The sequence below is a fragment of the Panthera onca genome, chromosome B4, assembly GCF_046562875.1.
Source record: "Panthera onca isolate mPanOnc1 chromosome B4, mPanOnc1 haplotype 2, whole genome shotgun sequence".
Lineage (NCBI taxonomy): Eukaryota > Metazoa > Chordata > Mammalia > Carnivora > Felidae > Panthera > Panthera onca.
Window position 1 is genome coordinate 83,072,527 of NC_138345.1, and position 19,988 is coordinate 83,092,514.

Here is a 19,988-nt window from a genome sequence, read left to right on the forward strand (position 1 = left end):
GTGCCATTATCTTGACAGCCTCTGGGCTGAGACCCCTTCCTGTCTATTTTTCCTCTGTCTGCTGTCATTGGTATGTGCTCTCTTGGCCTCTCCAAACCTTTGTCTCTCATCCTCCTGGCTCATCTCTGTCTGGTTGCCCACCCTTTGTGGCATTCTCTGTCTATCTTTTTTAGTCTCCATTGCTTGATTTGTCTCTACCTGGTCTCCATCCACTTCCATCCAGGCCTGGGATGGGCATCTCAAAACTCCGTGGGAGTGAGCATCTCTCCTGGGCTTTCCCACATGCTCTCTTTCCCACCTCGCCATTTTGGAATTATTCTTCCCCTCCCAGGTCAGAGTCGGAATGTCCAGTTCTGCAGTTCGCCCTTCACTTTCCTCCAAATTTCTCTCTCTTTTTCCCCCTCCACTACTTTTAGGAATGGATTTTGGAGAGAATGTTTCTGGAGGAAGGGAACTTGATACCTTTATGGGCTGAGTAATAGGGGAAAGGAGATATTTCAGAAGGAAAGGGGGAGGTTAGACTTCTCTCAGAACTTCCTCATGACCTGAGAACTGGAGAAAGGTGTGGGGAACGGGTCAGGAGCTTAGACCTTCTCCTTCTGCTGAGCATAAACCATGCGTGTGTGTTGGGGGGTAGGCTTATAAAGGCCTTATAAAGGCCTGGTGAGAGATATGATGACCTCTGGGGGGATTTGAGGGGTTGAATTTTGCTTGTGGGGAAAGGAAAAGATGGTGGGGAGGTCACTGGTCAGGCTAATGTCCTGCTGAGTCAATATTGACTCAGGATGGAGGGGGAGACCCTTCCCCTCCCTTGGCAGTCCAAGCCATCCCGTCTGTACGTCTGTCCAGGCCGCAAAAGCAGAGTCCCAGACTCAGGAATGACAAAAATGTGTCTGAGCCTCACTGAGCTGCGGGAAGGAGCCACCGGGTAACACCCAAAATACATAAAATTCAGTGAAAAGCTCTCGGTTTGGGTCTGGGAGGCCCTGCTGCCCCACCCCCCTATGTTTGAAAGTTTAGATTCCTGCAGGCTCTGCCCCCCAGCCCCTGGCCACCCCCAGCTCCTCTGTTCCTTTAGATATCTCACGTGGTTCCCTTTAGAAAATATCCCCCGGCTAACACAGCCTGTCTCTCCCTCTGCTGTGTCTGCTCTTGAAAAGGGCCCCAAGGGTCCCCTTCATGCTTTCCTGGCCTCAAGTCTCCTGGTCCTTTAGGACACGCCATCTGAGGTCGCAGCTCCCTTGCTCCCAAGGGGAGCTCCCAAGGGGATCAATGGATGGGTCTCCTCTTCTGGAGAAGACTTCCTCAGGGTTTGTCCTTTCCTGTCATCCTCTCTTCTCTAGCCAGGCACTCTCTCCCTCCTTCCCCACCCCACCCCCCAAGGTCCCGGAATGGGACAGAGGACAACAGCCAAGGCTCAAGCAGGGCAGTGGGGTCCGTGTTGTGTCTGGACACACACCCAAGCCTACACCTCCTGTCCTGGCTCCAGCTTGGTGGCCCTGGGGGCCATGGCTGGGCTGGGTGCCTGGGTTTGAGGGGGGGGGAGGGCAGGGGTGTTGGCCAGAGTTAGCATGGCGGTCACATTCATCTCCAGGCAAAGCTGAGAACAGACGGCCCCTGTGTCCCGGCGTTCTTGCTGCAACCTCACTCACTCTCCTCCCTCTCCAGTCCTCTCCTCCTTCTTCTCCTTCCTCTGTCTTCCCTCTCTGTTCTGTTCTTGTCCCTCTCTGCCTCCTCCACCTCCCCCTCCTCTCTGAGGAGCCCTGAAGGTCACTGCCACCCCCTATAATCTCTTTCCCCACTCCTAGTGCCAGAGGACCAAAATATTCTCCCTGCCAGTTCCTTTTCTTCATCCTTTTTCATCTGGCTCCATCCTCATGGTCAGTGAGGAAACCACCTGTTCAGTTACCCATCACTCTGTGCCTCAGTTTCCTCGTCCGTACAATGGAGATTGCAACAGTACCCACCTCCCAGGGTTTTGAGGATCTAAATGAATTAACATGAACAAAGTGTTTCAGGTCAGTGGCTGACGAGTAGTGACCATGTTGAAAAGTGTTAGTTAGCTCCTATCATTAGGAAGCCCCAATTCTCATGAGGGCTGGGAGGCAGAGGAGGCTAGTGGTTGCTCCCGAACTTAGGCCATGTTGTTCCCTCACCTTAGCGGCGGACCACAAAGATGGGTTTTGTGGCTGCTAGCGTCAGATGCAGAAGGCTCAGCTGAGGGGAGTGGGGTTGGCTGGCAGTTCTAAGCAGATTACAAGTGCCCTACCCCACCCCCACTGCAGCTCCCTCCCACCTCAGAGGGAGGCTTCTCTTGGCTATGTAGACTGCCCCAAAGTAGGTTATTTGTTTCTTTCCTCCCCACTCCCCCTGAAGGAAATCAAAGACAGGCTTCAGCCTTCAAACTCCAGATTCCTGGGGCTTTCTTCACCATCCCTGACAGGAAGGAAGTGCTGTCACATATCTCTCCAAGATCCTTGTGCTGCCTGGTCCCTTGGGAGCAGTGCAGCGCCCCCAGGTCCCTCCGCCCCGGCCCTGAAGAGGTGCTGCGATGGGACAGGGGCCCCGAGTGCTCCTCTTCCTTTCCTTCCCCCATCCCCCACTACCCCCCTCCACAAGAGCACATCTGGTTTGTGAATCTCTCTCATTCCAGCTTTCCGAGTTTGCCAGCTGCTGTTTCCTCTGCCGAGTTCAGGCCAAAAATGGGGGTGGGGACAGCTGGGGGGGGTGCAAAGTGAGGGCCAATGGAGGGGGGATCATGGCTGGGACACGGAGTGGAGGGGAGGTTGGAGTGGCCAACCAGTGACCTCACGGGGCTGTGAGTTCTGCCTTGAGGAGGAGTGGGGCGTGGACTAAGTCCATGTGAAGGGGTGGGGGTGGCATGGGGGCCATTTCTGGGCTCCAAACGGCCCATCTGCCTCTCTAGTCCCATTCCAGCCCTTTCTACCCGCCCCCAGCCAGTCTCGGCTGGCCAGGGGAAGAGGACCGGTCTCCGGCATGCTAACTAGGCTGGCGGGCTGTTTCCCCGGGAAGACCTCACAGCTGGCCCAGTGGGGCAATGAACTCAGCATTATCCACCTCCTCAAGGGGCCTTTATTCCCTGCTCAGGGTGGGAGGTAGGGGAGGGGGACGCCGCGGGTGGGGGAGCCTGGCCAGGCCATCCTTGATGTGTTTCCTGAACTCGGCTCTCATCCTGGCCAGGGGCCTGGGTGCAGTCCCTTCTGCCAGAGATGGGGGTTAGGGAGGGAGGACATCGTCTCCGTGTGGCCCTCCTCAGACTCTATCCCTTCCTGCTCAGGGCCCTGACATACTTTATTTATACTCTGTCTCAGCCCTGAGCTCATTCTGCCCTGCATTTGAGTTAGTTGTGTACAGCTGTCTTCCCAGGGGGACTGGGGCTTCCAAGGGGGCATCTCACTCCTCCTTGGCACCCCAGGCTGGTCTTCAGTGCATGCCAGCTGAATAGAGATGGAATTTACAACAGGCCAAGGAAAAGGCGATGATGGGCTGGGAGACTGGGAACCCAGCCCTGGGTGGGGATGAGGGAGAGCAGGGGACTTTTCTTCCCATGGAGGACATGGTGACAGGGTTGGAAGGAAAAGCTCCTGAGGATGTCTCCGTGGGAGCTGGGAGGCTGATGCGGACTGCCCTGGCTAAAAGCTTAGCGTTGGCTCAACTGGTTTGAGTCCTGGTTTGGTCACTTGCTTGCTATGTGACCCCACCTTTTCTGGGGCTTGGCTTCCTCATCTATGAATGATGGTATTAGTAGCACTACCTATTTTGTCATATTGTGGAGAGGATTAAATGAGATGATACATGGAAAGAACGGGTTGACCACAGTTCCCATGCATACTGAGCCCACAGTAAGAGTTAGTGTTACCATTCTTAATTCCTCCTTGGAGAATGAGGCAAGAAATCTAGGTGGGAGCAGAGGAAGGTGAAGAGGGGGCGAAGGACAGGGCAAAGAGGTCCTGGATGTAGTAACTCCACAGGTTAACTGGCCTGAAACCAGCTCCCAGTCACCCTTCTGCTGCGGCTCTTCAGTTGTGGCATCCTGAGCCGTCTTCTGTGCCTCTTATCTCAGACGACATCTACTGAAAGCCCTCCTTGAGGTTTAACCAACAAGGGGAGCCGTGTCTTTAGAGAATGGAGGTGGAGGCAGGGCTCCCTACCCTGCCTTGCCTTTCCCTCCTATACTTCTGCTGATACAGTCTCTAAGTCATCACTGTGCCGAGGGCACTCCCCACCACTTCCTGTCTGGGGCCTGGTGGTTAGGAGTTGGAGATGGGCAGGGTGATGGGTTTCAGGGACCAGGAGTGCCACAGAGGGCGGACTGAGCAAAGAGGTTAGAAAAGAACTCCCCTTAGGGTGCCTGGCTTGATTGGAAGAGCGTGGGATTCTTGATCTCAGGGTCGTGAGTTCAAGCCCCACATTGGGCTTAGAGCTCACTCAAAAATAAATAAATAAATAAATGAATAAATGAATGAATAAACAAACAAATAAATAAAGTGGCTCTCGGCTTCTAGGGGGAGGGAAAGGAAGATAAAGAGAAAAAATGTCAAAGGCCTAAGTCCTGATCTTTCACCGTCACTCTCGGTCAACAAAACTGGGGCCGCTGGTGTCTGACCAGAGTAATGCAGAACAGCAAGGGCTTTGACCCTGAGAACTGGAGAGGCACACTGGACAGGCAGCATCTGGGGTGGATGAGCAGGCTGTAAGATACGTTTCCTGCATCCTTCACCTCCCCCCCCACCACAGGTACACGGTATTCCGGGAGTATCCCACAGCCGCCTGCCACCCTAGGTACCTGGACTGTAGCTCAGAGTCTGGGCCAGATGGGCCTGATGCTGGGGAAGGAGGAGGAGCTCTAGGGACTTTACGGTCGTAGAGTTGCCCTCCACCTTTCATTGTTTTCTTTCCTTACTCCTAGCCCCTAAGACTTGTAGCCCCAAACAGTTTGCCTGCAGAGACCAGATCACCTGTATCTCCAAAGGCTGGCGGTGTGATGGTGAGAGGGACTGCCCGGACGGATCCGATGAGGCCCCTGAGATTTGTAAGTACTTTTTCTGATCCCTTCTCCTAAACGCCTTTTCCTTTTGGCTCAGGAAGTTTGGGATAAGGACGACTGATCTCTAGCCTGGTGTGGACCTTGCTCTGTGATTGTTTGTCCATGACACAGCTAAAACTATTCTCTCCCCCTCTTCAAAGTGCCCGGCACGGTGCATGATGTGCTCAGAATGACACATCCGATTGCTCCTTTAGCGGCTGTACCCCCAAGCCTGCCAGAGACTTTGTTGTCTGGGCTGACAGCTTTGCTGGAAGGAGAGAGCCCAGCTTCCCTTCCCTTCTTGCTCAGTCCTCTTCTTCCCACCTCTGAGACTTCTGACTCTTAATAAGTGCCCCCAGGTCTTGCCGGGTCCTCTTCCTGTCCTCAGGTTCCCAGGCCAAAGGCCACTGGCTCTTACTCAGTCTCTGTACCAGAAGCCCCACCCCTGTTCGTTTCCCGCCACCCCCGCCTTCCCCTGCCCCAGTAAGTGGTGTAATCAGAGGCAGCTGTTTAAACTGGGAGAAAGGTCCGCACCCAGCCTTTACCCTGCCAGTGGGGGGTGGAGGATTTGCTGGCGGGACCCCAGAGTGTTGGGCAGCTGGTAGAGTCCTGGGGTCCCCACCTTCAGCCTCTCACTGCTTGGCCAATCGGGGCCAGGGTCTAGGAGACCCTGCATTCCTAGGTCTGTCCCTGTTCTCTCTCCCAGATTTATCCTGCTCCAGCTCTATTCCCTGTCCTCTCCCTATACCCTCACCCACAATGGTCAGGAGTAATTTTAGGGCCAGAAAGGGAACCACCAGTTCTCTCTGTCTTTTCCCCATACCCTGCCCTCGAGGGGTAGAGTCGGGGATAGTCTTCAAGTGTTTCTATGGTGAGGGGAGTTCAGCCTGGAGATTCTTCTTGCCAGATACCACCTTTACGCCCTACTTTGTTTTACCCTGATGCTTGATGTGGGGGTGATGGTAGCCATGCAGAGGGGCTGGATCTTTCTTCAGTTTGATGCAGACCCCACCTTAGACACATCCCCACATTGTTTGCACTCATGTACCCTCCCAGACCCATCGGGGGGGCCCTGATGCATCCCTCCCCACCACCATCACCACCCCCCCCCCACACACACACACACGCACACAGACCAGGGCACACGTCAGCACAGACACATTCTTATAGCAACACAGAGTCCACACTCTCAAACAGGGATGCAGAAGCCCAACCTCAGACAGACGCCACCAGACACTCGTAAAAATCCAGACTCACTCCTGAAGGACATGGAAATGCACAGACTGAGGCCAGAAGCACCAGCACAGACCAGCACGTGCAGACACACCCTGACTCCACACTCCTCACTCCTCACCTCCTTCACCCGTGTACAGGTACTCCTCCCCAGGCATACGTAGACAGATGGGCTCACACACAGATACTCTCTCACACACCCTGTCCAGGCATGGGAGCCAGGGTGCAGTGGTCTGTCTCCTAACGCATGGGCTCAGCCAGCATCCTAACCTGCGTGGCCTCCTTAGGATTCCCTGAGGAGCTCTACCCTTCTCGCCCTGGCCCATCTTCCTGGGCAACAAAGGAAGTACCAGAGACATCATCAGTGGGCCACAACCCTTGATGCTTCCCAAATCCTTCCACTAGGCAGGCTGCCCTGGGATTGGGCATCTAGAGTGGTATCGTCCAACAGAAATATAATGTGAGCCACATATGCAATTTTGAAATTTTCTGGTAGCCACATTAAAAGAGGTAAGAGTAGGGGCACCTGGGTGGCTCAGTTGGTTAAGTGTCCGACTTCAGCTCAGGTCATGATCTCTCAGTCTGTGAGTTCGAGCCCTGCGTTGGACTCTGTGCTGACAGCTCAGAGCCTGGAGCCTGCTTTGGATTCTGTCTCTGTCTCTGTCTCTGTCTCTGTCTCTCTCTGCCCCTCCCCATTCATACTCTACCTCTCTCTCAAAAATAAATAAACATTAAAAAAAATTTAAAAAAAAAGAGGTAAGAGTAGTTAAGTGAAGTCAATTTTAATTTTATATTACCCAATGTATCTGAAATGTTATTATTTCTGTATATTAATCATATAATATTAGCAATGAGATCTTTTGCATTCTTTTTTGTGTATGTGGTATTAAGCCTTTATTTATTTATTTATTTATTTATTTATTTATTTATTATTTTTTTTTTTTTGGCATTAAGTCTTTAATGCCAGGGGCGCCTGGGTGGCTCAGTTGGTTGAGTGTCCGACTCTTTTTTCTTTTTTTAATTTTTTTTTTTTTTAACATTTATTTATTTTTGAGACAGAGAGAGACAGAGCATGAACGGGGGAGGGTCAGAGAGAGGGAGACACAGAATCCGAAACAGGCTCCAGGCTCCAAGCTGTCAGCACAGAGCCCGACGCGGGGCTCGAACTCACGGACCGCGAGATCGTGACCTGAGCCGAGGTCAGCCGCTCAACCGACTGAGCCACCCAGGCGCCCCGAGTGTCCGACTCTTCATTTCAGCTCAGGTCACGATCCCTGGGTCATGGGATTGAGCCCCGTGTCGAGCTCCATGCTGAACATGGAGCCTGCTTAGGATTCTTTCTCTCTCCGTCTGCCCATCTCCCCCACTCATGCTCTCTCTCTCTCAAAAAATAGAAAATAAATTAAATTAAAGAAAACTTAAGTCTTTAAACCAGTGTAGTATTTTATACTTACAGTTTGAACTAGTCGCATTTCAGGTGCACAATAGCCACATATGGCTGTTGCTAAGTATCGGACAGTGAAACTTTGTCTGGCTTTCAGCCCCGGCTCTGTGCCCTAGGGAGCTTTGGGAAGAAAGTGTTCTTTAACATTTGAGCCTCTCTGCCATGGACTCTGCTTTCCTCGGCTCCTCAAAACCTTTCGCCTCTAAATCTCAGCCCGACTCTTGAGTGTACAGTGTGGAGGTGTTGGGGTCCGTACGTATCGGGCATGTGGGGAGCAGACTCTGCTGAAGGCCTAGTTCTTACCTCTGCCCGGCTGCTCCTGGGTGTGTGGCTACCTTTGGGAATGATGACAAAGGGCCCTAGGTGGGAAAATCTAACCAGCCCCTGAGACCTCCTGAGATCTAAGAAATGCGGGTATCTGAAACCCCAGTCTTGGTGTCCTCATCGCCTCTCCTGGTGAACAAGTGGCTAGACAGCCAGTCTAGCCACCTTGTTCATGCCAGGCTTCCCATCTGCCCCCAGGTCCACAGAGTAAGGCCCAGCGATGTCAGCCAAATGAACACAATTGCCTGGGCACCGAGATGTGTATTCTCATGTCCCGCCTCTGCAACGGAGTCCAGGACTGCGTGGATGGTTCGGATGAGGGGCCCCACTGCCGAGGTAAGGGCTCTTCCACTTCTCCTGCCCCAGATGGATGCAGTGAGTTCTCAGCCAGGCCTGTGATGGGTCTGGAGGCCCACCATCCGAGGACTGTCCTCACACCTTCAGTGGGGATGAGGCCTTGTCCTGCTCCCATGCACAGATTTGCCACCAGATAGCAGCCCAAATCAGTGGGCCTTTGGGTTTGGAGCTTGGTCAACAGCCCTGTGGGGATCAGTATGGGTGCTGGCCTGGACACTTCTCTTTGGCCGTGTGTGCTTGGCCAAGTCACTACCTCTCTCCAAATCCCAGTATCCCACCTGTAAAATGAGAGCTTTGTACTAGGTCAGTATTTTCATACCTTGTTGTTGTAGATAGTAGGGTCCTTTCTTCACATGGTTTCTTACATGCAACCTGAGTGTGAACAGGGAAAAAGAGATGCTGTGATTGAAGCTGGGGGTGGGGATGTGGAGTCTGGTTCACCTAATTCCCTCCCGATGCCCCAGAAGCCATCCCCCAGGAAATGCAGATCTTTGAGACACTCTGAAGCTGTTTGATGAGAGGTCATCCAGGCCGAGGAGGGAACGTTAGGATGATAGGTCCCTTCCCTGCTGTAGCTCAGGTCGCCAGCCCTGCCATTCTTCCCCCAAAGGCCCTGTGGGCCAGGGAGAGTCTGGGTCATGCATGAGCAGTGGGGGAGGATTCCGTCGGTAAGGCAGAGACTCATTCGTGCGAGGCAGGGAATAGGGAATAGTGACTTCTCCCTTCTACTGAGCTCAAGGTCTCCAGAGCTTGAGCAGGCCCCTGGGTGATGGTGGCGTCTGGGCCTGTACGCATGTCAGAAACATCTGCCTGTGGGAGGAGACACATCTGGATCCTGTTCACTGAGGGCAGGGAGTGTGGAGCAAGGGAGTTTGTGGAAGATTTTTATCCTTTCCTTGGGTTAATTTTGCATGTTTTTGTCTAGAGCTCCTGGGATGGGATGCAGAGCTTAGGCCTAGGGGCTGACTTGAATTACCATGCCCATCCCATCTTATCGAATGGTACATGTTCAAGTTTGCTTCCTTTTGAATACCTTGTTAGCATCAAAAACAACAAAGAACCTGGAGAACCTAGGGTCTGAACTCCCTTCTCTGATATGACAGAAGTTGGGCCTCCTTATCCTCCTGCCGCACATCCAAAAGAGAAATTCTTCTCTAGATTTTCCAGAACAAAAAATTACCGCCCTCCCCCCCCCCCCCCCCCCCCCGCTGATCTCCATCCTTTGTGGGGAAGGGCTGGACAGGCAGCACATTTGGGCTGTTGGGTGGAGGTGGGGAGGAGAAGAAATAACCAGGGCCTGGCCCCCCAGTCCAGCTCCTCCTGGCAGGCTTAGTGCTTCTAAACGTCTTAGCATCTCGGGCAGCTCTCTCTCCTAGGTGGGGGGGAAGTGGGGGTGTGAGGCCGCTGGACAAAGGGGTCTTTGTGGCCAGGCCGCCTGGCCCCACGCAAGGCCATTAATTGGGTCGCTGGTCTGGGGGGGCAGCTGCTCTCCCACCTCTTCCCCCTCCTGTCTCATTCCCTTCTGTCTCCCCTGTGGAAGTGGGTCAGCAGCAGGAGGAAAAGATTAGAGAAAGGTCCTGAGGGAACCAGTTTTGCTCCTCCTCTTATCTTCTACCTGGACCTCGGACCTTCTCTCTGAGGTCTCTAGGGCTTGAGGGATGGGCTGGAGAGGTGCTTCCAGACTAGAGCTGGGATCCTGAGGGGAGAGACCCCATCCCATGCCCACTCCTCACCCTCAGCCCCGAAGCCAGCATTGTGGTTCCTGGGCAGGGCAGATAAGAGGCATATGAAGAGAATGAGACTCACTGTCCTCGCTCCCTGTTGACCCCCACAACTGCCAGAGCCCCTCTTTCATGGAGACAGAGGGAGTCCAGAGCAGCCAGAGCAGGAAGATATGGATTCTAAGCCATAATTGACCGTGGGAGCTTGGGCCTGTCTTATAACCTCCCTGGGCCTCAGTTTCCTCACTTGCAAAATATGTCAGATGATTCCTAAGCCCCTTCCATCTCTGACACTACAAGCCTTGGAAGTGGTTTCTGAAGGGTTGGCGGGAGTTGGGGGAAGGTTACGATCTGGGTGTGGCCGCCAGGTCTGGGGGCCTGAGTGCGTGTCGCCTGCCCCCACACAGAGCTCCAAGGACAGTGTTCTCAGCTGGGCTGCCAGCACCACTGTGTCCCCACACTCAACGGGCCCACCTGCTACTGCAACAATAGCTTTCAACTACAGGCAGATGGCAAGACCTGCAAAGGTATGTGAGTGCGTGTGCTTGTGTGCACATGTGCGTTTGCTGGGGTGGGCACAGGTGGGGACGGGCGTGGGGCCGGCCAGTGGGCCTGGCCGGGGTAGGAGAAGAATGAGACAGAAGGTACAAAAGAGGAGGCACGATTACATGCCCTGCAGCCTGTGGGTATGACTGTGAGCCCTAACCACTTACTTCCACCAAATTCCACTAAATTCCTCTTAAAATTACGTAGATCATATGTGAGTTTTCTTGTAAAAACATTAAAGCATTATAGATAAAAACCAAAGTCTCCTTTGACGAATCCTTTTCAGTTCTGCTCCCTTTCCCCTCTCTGGAGGTAAGCTGTGTTACCAGTTTGCTATCTTTCTCCCCAGTCCTTTTTCTGTACATCTCTCTGCCTGTATTCACAGATGATCTAACTGAAAGTATTGTTTATGTGCGTGTGCTCTTTTTCACATACATATCATACTGTACCTACTTCTCTTCAGTTTTCTCACTCAGTAGGTTCTAGAGATTTTTCGATATTAATATGTAGGGAGGGGGGAGCGCCTGGGTGGCTCCGTTGGTTGAGTGACTGGCTCTTGATTTCGGTTCAGGTCACGATCTCATGGTTTGTGGGATCGAACCCTGCATCGGGCTCTGCGCTGACAGTGCAGAACCTGCTTAAGATTCTCTCTCTCCCTCTCTCTCTCTGACCCTCCCCCACGCTCTCTCATTCTCTCTCAAAATAAATAAATAAGCATATAAAAATATATGTAGACATCTACCTCGTACTTTCAGAAACCACTATGGAGTATGACTATTGATTACCACAGTTTACTTGGCAATCTCCCTATTGATGAGTAAGATGTTCCAGTTTCTGTCACAAACAGTGCAACCTTTTCTGTTTCAAGATTTACCTCCTTGGAGTCTTTGCACAAATGCCACCTTCTCAGTGAGACCATCCCTAAAATCACAACCCACTGCCTACATTCCATATCCCCTTTCTCTGCTTAATATTTTCCCACAGCACCAGTCACGTTTCCACTGTATTATCACCTCTAACATATAACTTACTTCTCTGTTTTATCATGGAAATGCCAATATTTCATTTATTATCAGAATGTAAGTTTCATGAGGGCAGCAGTTTGAATCTCTTTTGTTCACGGATATATCTTCAGAGCCTAGGACAGTACCTGGCATATAGTAGATACTCAAGAAATCTTTTCTGAATGAATGGATGATGTGCACGCGTGTGGGTATTTCTCAAGGGGAGATTCCAAGTTCGGACTTGCTAGGTGATAAAGTTTGCACCTTTCCTGTTGTGGTAGATTCTGCCAAATCGCCCTCCAAAGAGGCTGTAGGGATGGACACCACCTTTGGATGGTGTCTGAGGGCACCCACTTCCCTGTCCTTATTACACTGAAGATGACCATGCTCTTGCCCTTTTCCCGGCAGACTTTGATGAGTGCTCGGTTTACGGCACCTGCAGCCAGCTGTGCACCAACACAGATGGCTCCTTTACATGTGGCTGTGTGGAAGGATACCTGCTGCAGCCAGACAACCGCTCCTGCAAGGCCAAGAATGGTAGGTGGGGTCACCTGTGGTCACAATGATAGGTGGCCTCCATGTTGCTCCCCGATGGGGAGTGGCCTGAGAGGTCCTAGAGCCCCTTGCTGCATCGACCCTTCTCTCCTCCACCTACAGAGCCAGTAGACCGGCCCCCTGTGCTGCTGATTGCCAACTCCCAGAACATCCTGGCTACGTACCTGAGTGGGGCCCAAGTGTCTACCATCACGCCCACTAGTACACGGCAGACCACAGCCATGGACTTCAGCTACACCAACGAGACTGTGTGTTGGGTGCATGTTGGGGACAGCGCTGCCCAGACACAGCTCAAGTGTGCCCGCATGCCCGGCCTGAAGGGCTTCGTGGATGAGCACACCATCAACATCTCCCTCAGTCTGCACCGTGAGTCGCCTGCTCCCAGCTTGGAGAGCAGGGGAAGGGAGGGAAGATGGGCAAGCTGGTGCCTGCCTAGGACAAAGGCAGTTAGATGGGATGACCCCTGTCTGGGGCAGGAGTCTAAATAAGAAGGCCTTGCCTGAAGCTAAGGCAGGGGGCTGCACAAGATGACACCTACTTGGAGCAGGGACAGAGTTATGGCTGTGCTCCCTTCCTTCTCTCTGAGCTCCAGATGGCTCCTGATTTTGGCCCAGGGCTGAGGAAGAGGGCTGAGGAGGCACTGAATGGTCAATCTCCAGAGACAAGGGACTGTCCCTTCTCAGAGAGACAAGTGTTGATTAGACCACAGAGGGGCTTTCCCATGCGGCAGGAGTCAGGGCAAGGGAAAGAAAAGGCCTGGAGCCTTGAGGGAAGCTTGCTAAGTTAGGACTGAGTGCAAAGAGGTCAGGGCTTGGCTGGGATTGTCTCCATGTTCCATTATTCTCCTTGGGGGCATGGCCAGAATGGACCCATGGCTGCAGGGTGAGTGTGGGGGACCTGAGGCTGTTTTGGGGGCAGCTTTGTGGCAGTGAATGAGACTATAGGAGAAGCAGTGAGCCCTGGGGCCACAGGAGTGTTTTAAGACCTCCTGGATGTTCCCATTCAAACTCCTTCCCGGGGCTGTACCTTGCTGTCTTAGGGGTGGAAGACAGGGTATACCTAGGGATGGGGCCGGGGCATAGATCCACTGCCTGGAGCAGCCCCGCTCCTCTCAGATGCTGTTACATAAACAAACAAAACATCTGGCACCATCACATTTCCAGGAAATGCACCACAGGGCTGAGGGGGAAGATCTGGCCTGTGGCTGATCTGACCCCCAGGAGGGAGGGTAACTTGATCTGTGATCTTGAATAAATCAGAATTCCCTGTCCCTGCTTTGATTTCCTAATCCACATCATGGGTATGAGCTTGCCTGTCCAGATCAGATAAACTGAAGTGAAAGCCAGAGGTAAGTCACAAGCTTTAGGATGGTGAACCTTGGGCCTCGTAGATCTTTAAGTTCCTTCATTGTGTCCCCATATGATTATCCCCACAGAAGACAGAGATCCTCGGAGGATGTATGGGCTTAGCTGTGGGGTAGCAGGGGTTCCTGAGAGCCCTCGCCCTCTGTGGCCTCATTGTATGGTCCACACCTTGTCTCCAGCTCCTCCAGAGCATCCCAGTGATGTCCTTGGGCTGTTGGTCACCAAGGCTCACCTGTGATCAGACTCGTCTTCCTTGGAATGCCGGCCGGGGGCTGCCACACGTGGTTGGCTGAACTCTTGAGGGGTGGGCAGATCAGGGAACCCTATGGCAGATAGGGTAGCACAGGGTGAGACCCCATGAGACGGCTGCCCTCTCCCTGCTCCTTGTTGACAGCCCCACCCAACAGGCCTGTCTGGGCAAACAGCTCTGGCAGCTCCCTCCCTGGCCCTGCCTCCGGGCCAGACGATGGGCTCGTGGGTAGGCGGCTGGCGAGGGTGCCCTGATGGGAAACTTCTCCGCTTTTGCGCTGGCCTGGCCCCCTCTCCTGCTTTCCTCCCAAAGTGAAGCAGGAAATAAGCTCAGGCGGGTACCCCTCCCTTGGCAAATAGAACCTTGCCTCCCGGTCTGTTGGATTCACTGGGCCCCTCTGGGGCAGAGTCCAGGAGGCAGGAGGAGACCAAGGTTCCGGGGAGAAATGCTAGTGGGGTGGATGAGTGGGTTCCTGTGGCCCCAGCCTCTGTCCCTCCTCCCTGCCCTGCCCCCACCCCACGCCCCATGCCGCCTGAATGTCTGGCTGTCACCCTGAGGATGGTTGTTTTGCTCTCATCCCACAAACTAATTATGGGCCCTGAGATGAGGATGTCGGAAGTGTCTCTCCCCTAGCACCCTCCCCCATCTCTAGTTCAGCCCCTTCCCAGGAGAGGCTGGGTGCCCTGTCCTGGTGTGCGGGTGGCTGTCCCAGGCACTCACCTGTGCAGTGGGCTGCTGGCCTGTAATTAGCTCCCCGAGGGGGATGAAGAAGAAAGGCTCCTGCTTTCTCCTGCTTTCTCTCTGCCCCCTGGGGGAGCTCTCCCTGCAATCATCCCATTCCTGGCTAGGACCATGACCTCCATTGCACCCCTGGGAGGGAGCCCCATGCAGGAGGGAGGAGTCTGACAATTGAGAGGTGCTGGGGCCCAGAGGCCAAGACGCAGAGAGGCGGAGAGAAGCCTGCTTGCTGCTGTGGGAAGAAGGGGGAGCCTGCCCCAGAGAAAACTCTGGGAACAGAAATAGAATAGAAAAAAGGAAGGAGGCCAGGAAGTGAGCCTGTTTCACATGGGTCCTAGGGCTTGTGTGTTGCAGACCTGCTCTGAGTCCTGAGAGCCCTCAGAGGGCCCCTCCCAGAGCCCTGCCATGCTCAGGGGTTGGTGCAGCTTCCAGGAGAGGCTCCGTGGAGCCGGCTGGGGATCGAAGCTCCTGCTTTTTCCTGTCTTGATCCCAGCTCCTTCCCTCTGTTTCTGCCCAAGAGTTAGGGGACACTGTCTTACCAATGTCCTCACACGTTCCGGAAGGTGTATGTGCATGCGTGCGCGTGTGTGTGAGTGTGTGTGCGCGCGCCGTGCGCGCTTTCCTCCCTTAACTGAGCCCAGGCTGCCAGTGCTCCTTCCCCTGTCCGTGACTTTCACTGGCTTGGACTGGGGGGCCTTGGGGGCTGAGTCCTCACCTCTTCCTTTCCCTTCCCTCCTGGGATATAATTCCAGGACACATCCTCCCCTCTGCCACTGTCCCAGCAGCATGGGGAGGTCTCTGTGGATTCTGATTCTGTGACTGGAGAACATGGTAGTGAGAGCTGGAAGATCCTTAGGGAGGACCAAGACTGGCCCCTCAGTTTTTAATACTGCCTTTCCCAAAGCAGGCTGCCTTGATTTTAGGTTATACATAGATGTGCATTTTTTATCATTAATTTTTATTTTTTAATACCTATTAGGAAACTCTTATAACTAGTATATCAAATCTGTGATTTCATAGATTGCTTAGGATATAGCAAAATAAGAAAAATGAGTTGACTTAAAGAAACAGTAGGTAAATGATAGTGCAGGCTGTACATCACCTTGGCAAGCATTTCGAAAGTGATACACAAAAGACCGAAGTTCTAGAAACTGAGACCCACAGGGGTTGGTTGGCCTGGTAGTACCAGAGCCAGGCCTGGCTTGCCCATTCTGCCCCTCACCTCTGTCCACGCTCTCAAGGAAACTTAAGCTCTGCCCAGCCCCCTGCTGGCTGCCCCTGGGCAGGGCTGAAAGTCAGGTCTGCTGACCCAACCCACCCCCAGCCCTGCATTGCCTTGGCTGTGTTCCTCTGACCTGTCTTCCAGTAGCTTTGGGTATGTTTCCACTGTAGAAAGAATGAAGGCAGACTGCAGGACTGGGGCCCTGGGAAGGGGTGTGTGTGTGTGGTGAGGGGAAGTTCTGACGCTGTGCATGGAGGCCTTCAGGGAAATAAGTTTTGTGTATGAGGGGATGCTCTGGAGGGGCCCTCAGGGGTCCTGGGGTTTCTTCCCTGCACCATCCCGCATGGGGAAGGAGGAGGTAGGAATAAACGGCCTCCTAGGCTGCAGGCAGCAAGGTTGCGAAATGTGGCCCCAAGTCCAGCTGGCCAGTTTCACTTATCCCTCCCTCTTTCTTTGTATGCGTGTGTGTGCGAGTGTGTATGTGTGTGGTTAAAATCACAACAGGAAATGGGTAGTGATGTGTCTAGAGGGAAGGCAGAGAGGGGGCAGAGAGTAACCCCCCTGCATCTGTGATGAACTGTCTTCCCCGGCTGGAAGGGGAGCCGTCTTTCCACTGAACTGGGCAGCCTGGGCCCTCTCAGCCTCCCACTCTATGCCTATGGAATACTTCCAGATTTCATATATGAAAGCCAGCCACCACCACCCTCTTCCTTGGCCTTCCTCACCCACAGGGTGTCAGAATCCTGGGGGGCGGGGGCTCCTGCCAGCACACTCTTTGGCCTTGGGCCACCCGCATCCTGGTGCTTTTGCTTCCCATTCCCGTCCTGAGTTTCTTAATCATTTCACAGCCCTGCTCTCCTCTCCCTGGCTAGGCCAGCCCCACGTCTCCGTCTCAGTCTCCCGGCTCAGCTCCAGCCTGTCCTCTCCTCCCCCGCTGTCTCCTTGAAGTTGCCTCTCCACCCAGCCTGCTCCCTAACCCCCCCCTTCCCTGTTTTCAAGCCACAGGAAGTAACTTAAGCAAGAAAGATGTGTTTTAGAGCCCAGCAAGGATTTCTCAATAGTGGGAAGATCCTGGTTCTGATTCTGAATCAGAGCTGCAGAATTTAGGCATCTCTTCTCTGGGACCAGCACTGACTGCCTTTGTGGACCTGGGCCAGGCAGGGGAAGGAGCAGAGCAGAAACCCCAGGCGGGTACAAGTGGGGCAGGAAGGGAGCCCAGGGGACAGAGGTGATGTGATGTGGCTGAGCCAGGGCCTCTCTGGGAACAAGAGGAGCTAAAGTCAGGGCTCGGCAGGAAACAGGAGCATGAGACCTGCCATTTGGCAAAGCTCCTGCCAGACCTGCCTGGCGGTCTTTTACCTGCTTGTAAAGACCCCAGACTCCTGATCCTCTCCCCCAGCCCTCCCTCTCCCCACTCAGGGCGAGATCCCCAAGTGGCTCTGAGAAGTGGGAGGATTACCAGACAGATGTGTTCTCCCACCATCGTGGGGGCGTCCCAAGGCCAGAGAAGGAGGATCCTGGCAGTCGAAGGAAAGGGAAAAAGTGATGTCCCAGTTCTAGGACAACAGCGTGAGGAGTCAGTACTCAACAAATATTTGTTGAATGAATCAGTATATGTGTGTCAGACGCCGGGGACAGAGATGAAAGACAGCACCCTGCCCTCACAATATTTGTAGTCAGGTAAACAGACTGTGATGAAAGGAATTACTGGGCCATACAGGCACCTGAAATACAGAAATCTTTCTTCTGGGGACCTGAGCTGAGTCTTGAAGAATAGTAGGTGTTAGCCCCAAACTGCACACCTGGAGGGCCCGCCGTTAGTCAGGAGGCCACAGAGTTCTAGCTGGAGGCACAGATGGTAACTGGGTGGACAAGGTAGGGAAGAATGGGGTTGAGGTGAGGGAGGATCGTGGTATGAACAGCTCCCACTTATAGAGAGTTAATTATGTGCCAGGCCCTGTGCTAAGTGCTATTAATATACCGTCCCATTTTACAGATGAGCAAACTGAGACTCAGACATTAAGTAACTTTCCCATAATCCCACAGCTGGAAGATGATAGAACCAGGATTTGAGCCCAGGTTGTCAGTGTCTAGAGCCTGGCTGGGCCCAGGGTGGAGCAGAGTGACGGGAGAGGTGGGGAGTTTCCTGGAATAAGGACCAGAATGCGTGTGTCCACTGGGGATGTGGTTAAAGTGGAAGTGGGATTCATCCTCCCTCATCCACAGGCCTCATGACCTGTCCTACAATCTTTGGGTATGTGGATACATTGGGGGATATTTCCTCACGGCAGGGAGGCGCCCTTCCTCCCCCAGATTTGTTTTAGGGAGAGTGACTGGAGTCCTGTAGCTGAAGCCAGGGTCTTCTTAGTAATGGGGTGGGCTGTTGTTTTTGGGAAAGCAACCACTGTTTAGGGAAATAACTCCTGAACAATGTGAATGGTAGAGAAGTTGAGAAAAATTGGACTTATAGGGGATGCAGAGTGCTGAGCATTGGGGTGGGGGAGTGCAGGGAGGGCTCGTCAGTTATAAACACACACCCCTGGTCTATTCTGGAGCCTGGAAGTGAAAGTCTTTAATGACATTACTGGCAAGCTGTGGTCTGTCCTCTTGACTATCCCATCCCCCTCCCAGCTTCCTAGCCTCCTTCTGCAAGCTGGAATTCCCAACTTCTTGGCCCCCAGACCATCCCCAGACCCTTTCCACAATATAGCATTCCTCTCCTTGGGTTTACTTGAGGTTCTCCTGTCTTCAGGATTTGGGGCCTTTGGCCAGAGCCCCTTGGAGGGTGCTCTGGGTGGCTCAGCCCTGAGAAGCCTGGGCTGCAGGGGACAGTTGCCCTCTGAATGTGTGGGGCCAGAACATTCAGGTCCTCTAGGGTGAAACCCAGGACTCAACTTGCCCGCCCCCCCCTCATGCCGTGAGACAGGGCAACGGCCCAGACACTGCCTGTAGGGGAGCCCGGGAGGGAAGGTTCCCTTTCCCAATCTGAGCCCATCTGTCTACACTGGCCTTAGGTATGAGTGGCCAAGTGTGTGCGTGTGTGTGTGTGTGTGTGTGTGTGTGTGTGAAGATGTGTGCATGTGTGTGAGTGTGTGTGGTTGGGCAGGCAGAGGAATCTGGACTTTAGGAGAGGGGAAAATAATGTGGTGGAGGGGGGTTGGATAACAAAGGATTTTTTTGCTTGCGACTAATAGTCTCCAGCTGCAAAAATACCAAAGTGGAGGCAAGGCCGGGCTGGGGACTCCCGTTCTTGCCAACTCCTCACCGGCCTGCTGAGTGGGGCCGTGCCTGGCCTTTGGGAGGTGGAAGGGGAGACCGGCCAAGGGTAAATAATCTAGAGCAAGGACGATCCTTCTGCCTTCCTTCCCGGAATTGGCAGGGAACCCAGGCCAGGAGGGAGGCTCGAAGGTCAAACACTTCCTGGGGCTAAGGGGGTGATTTGTAGCTGCACCTGGGATGGGGGGGGGCATCTGATCTCTTCAGATTTCTTCCTCCCCCCTTCTCGCTGAGGGAAGGGTGGATGGGGAGCAGGGGCAGGGTGTTGCCAGCCTGGAGCTGGGCAGTGACTCAGGGAAGCCTCAGGAAGTTAGAGAGGAGGACGCAGCTGCACCAGCTGGTGCTGGGAAACCAGCTTCCAATGATGAAGTTCCTCTGCATGCCAGCAGCCCCCTGCTGTGCCCACCAAGTAAAGGGCACGAAGCCCTATTTGCCTTTCAACCTGTTTGCCTTCCAACCTACTTGCCTGCTGGCTGCCTGGTGCTGCGGCAGGTCTCCCCCCCCCCCCCCCCCCCACACACACACACACTCTGGTTTGGGACTTTGGGTTTCCTCTGGAGGCAGCCCAGCAGCATTCATTTTAATCTGTTTTCTCCGTGGTAACGGTGTATGGAGCAGCGTGATTGCCTTATCCCAGCACTGGGCTCTCTTCCTACATGGCCTGGGACCCACACTTCCAGGCTGCTCTGCCCCTCTCTTCTACTGTCGTCAGGGTGCTAGGAGCCCAGGGGAGAGAGTGGTTGGGTTTGGGGGTGCATCAGCAACCACAGGGACAATGCCTCATCCCTGTGACTTCTTTCTCCAGTCACCCTGAAGTGGGGTTTAACGGGGGGACCTGAAAAGGAAACTAGTTTGATGAGAACCTCAAATTGGCTCCTGCCCTTCCTCCCCGGCCTAAGTCCTGTGA

General features: G+C 53.7%; 1 protein-coding gene and 1 long non-coding RNA gene across 2 annotated transcripts in view; one reads left to right on the forward strand and one right to left on the reverse strand.

The window, feature by feature from the left end:
- Positions 1–19,988, forward strand: part of LRP1 (LDL receptor related protein 1) — an 81,149-nt gene that overhangs the window by 4,171 nt on the left and 56,990 nt on the right. Inside the window, exons 2-6 of the mRNA XM_060657219.3 lie at positions 4,931–5,053; positions 8,247–8,384; positions 10,534–10,653; positions 12,085–12,213; positions 12,334–12,597. Of these exons, the coding sequence (XP_060513202.3) occupies positions 4,931–5,053; positions 8,247–8,384; positions 10,534–10,653; positions 12,085–12,213; positions 12,334–12,597 (774 nt within the window). The remainder of the gene's footprint in view (positions 1–4,930; positions 5,054–8,246; positions 8,385–10,533; positions 10,654–12,084; positions 12,214–12,333; positions 12,598–19,988) is intronic.
- On the reverse strand, positions 7,290–15,512 carry LOC132694185 (uncharacterized). The gene is made up of 4 exons (XR_009617203.3): positions 14,566–15,512; positions 13,828–13,918; positions 8,725–8,777; positions 7,290–7,844 (listed from the first exon to the last, which is right to left on the reverse strand). It is a non-coding gene; the product is annotated as an uncharacterized LOC132694185 (long non-coding RNA).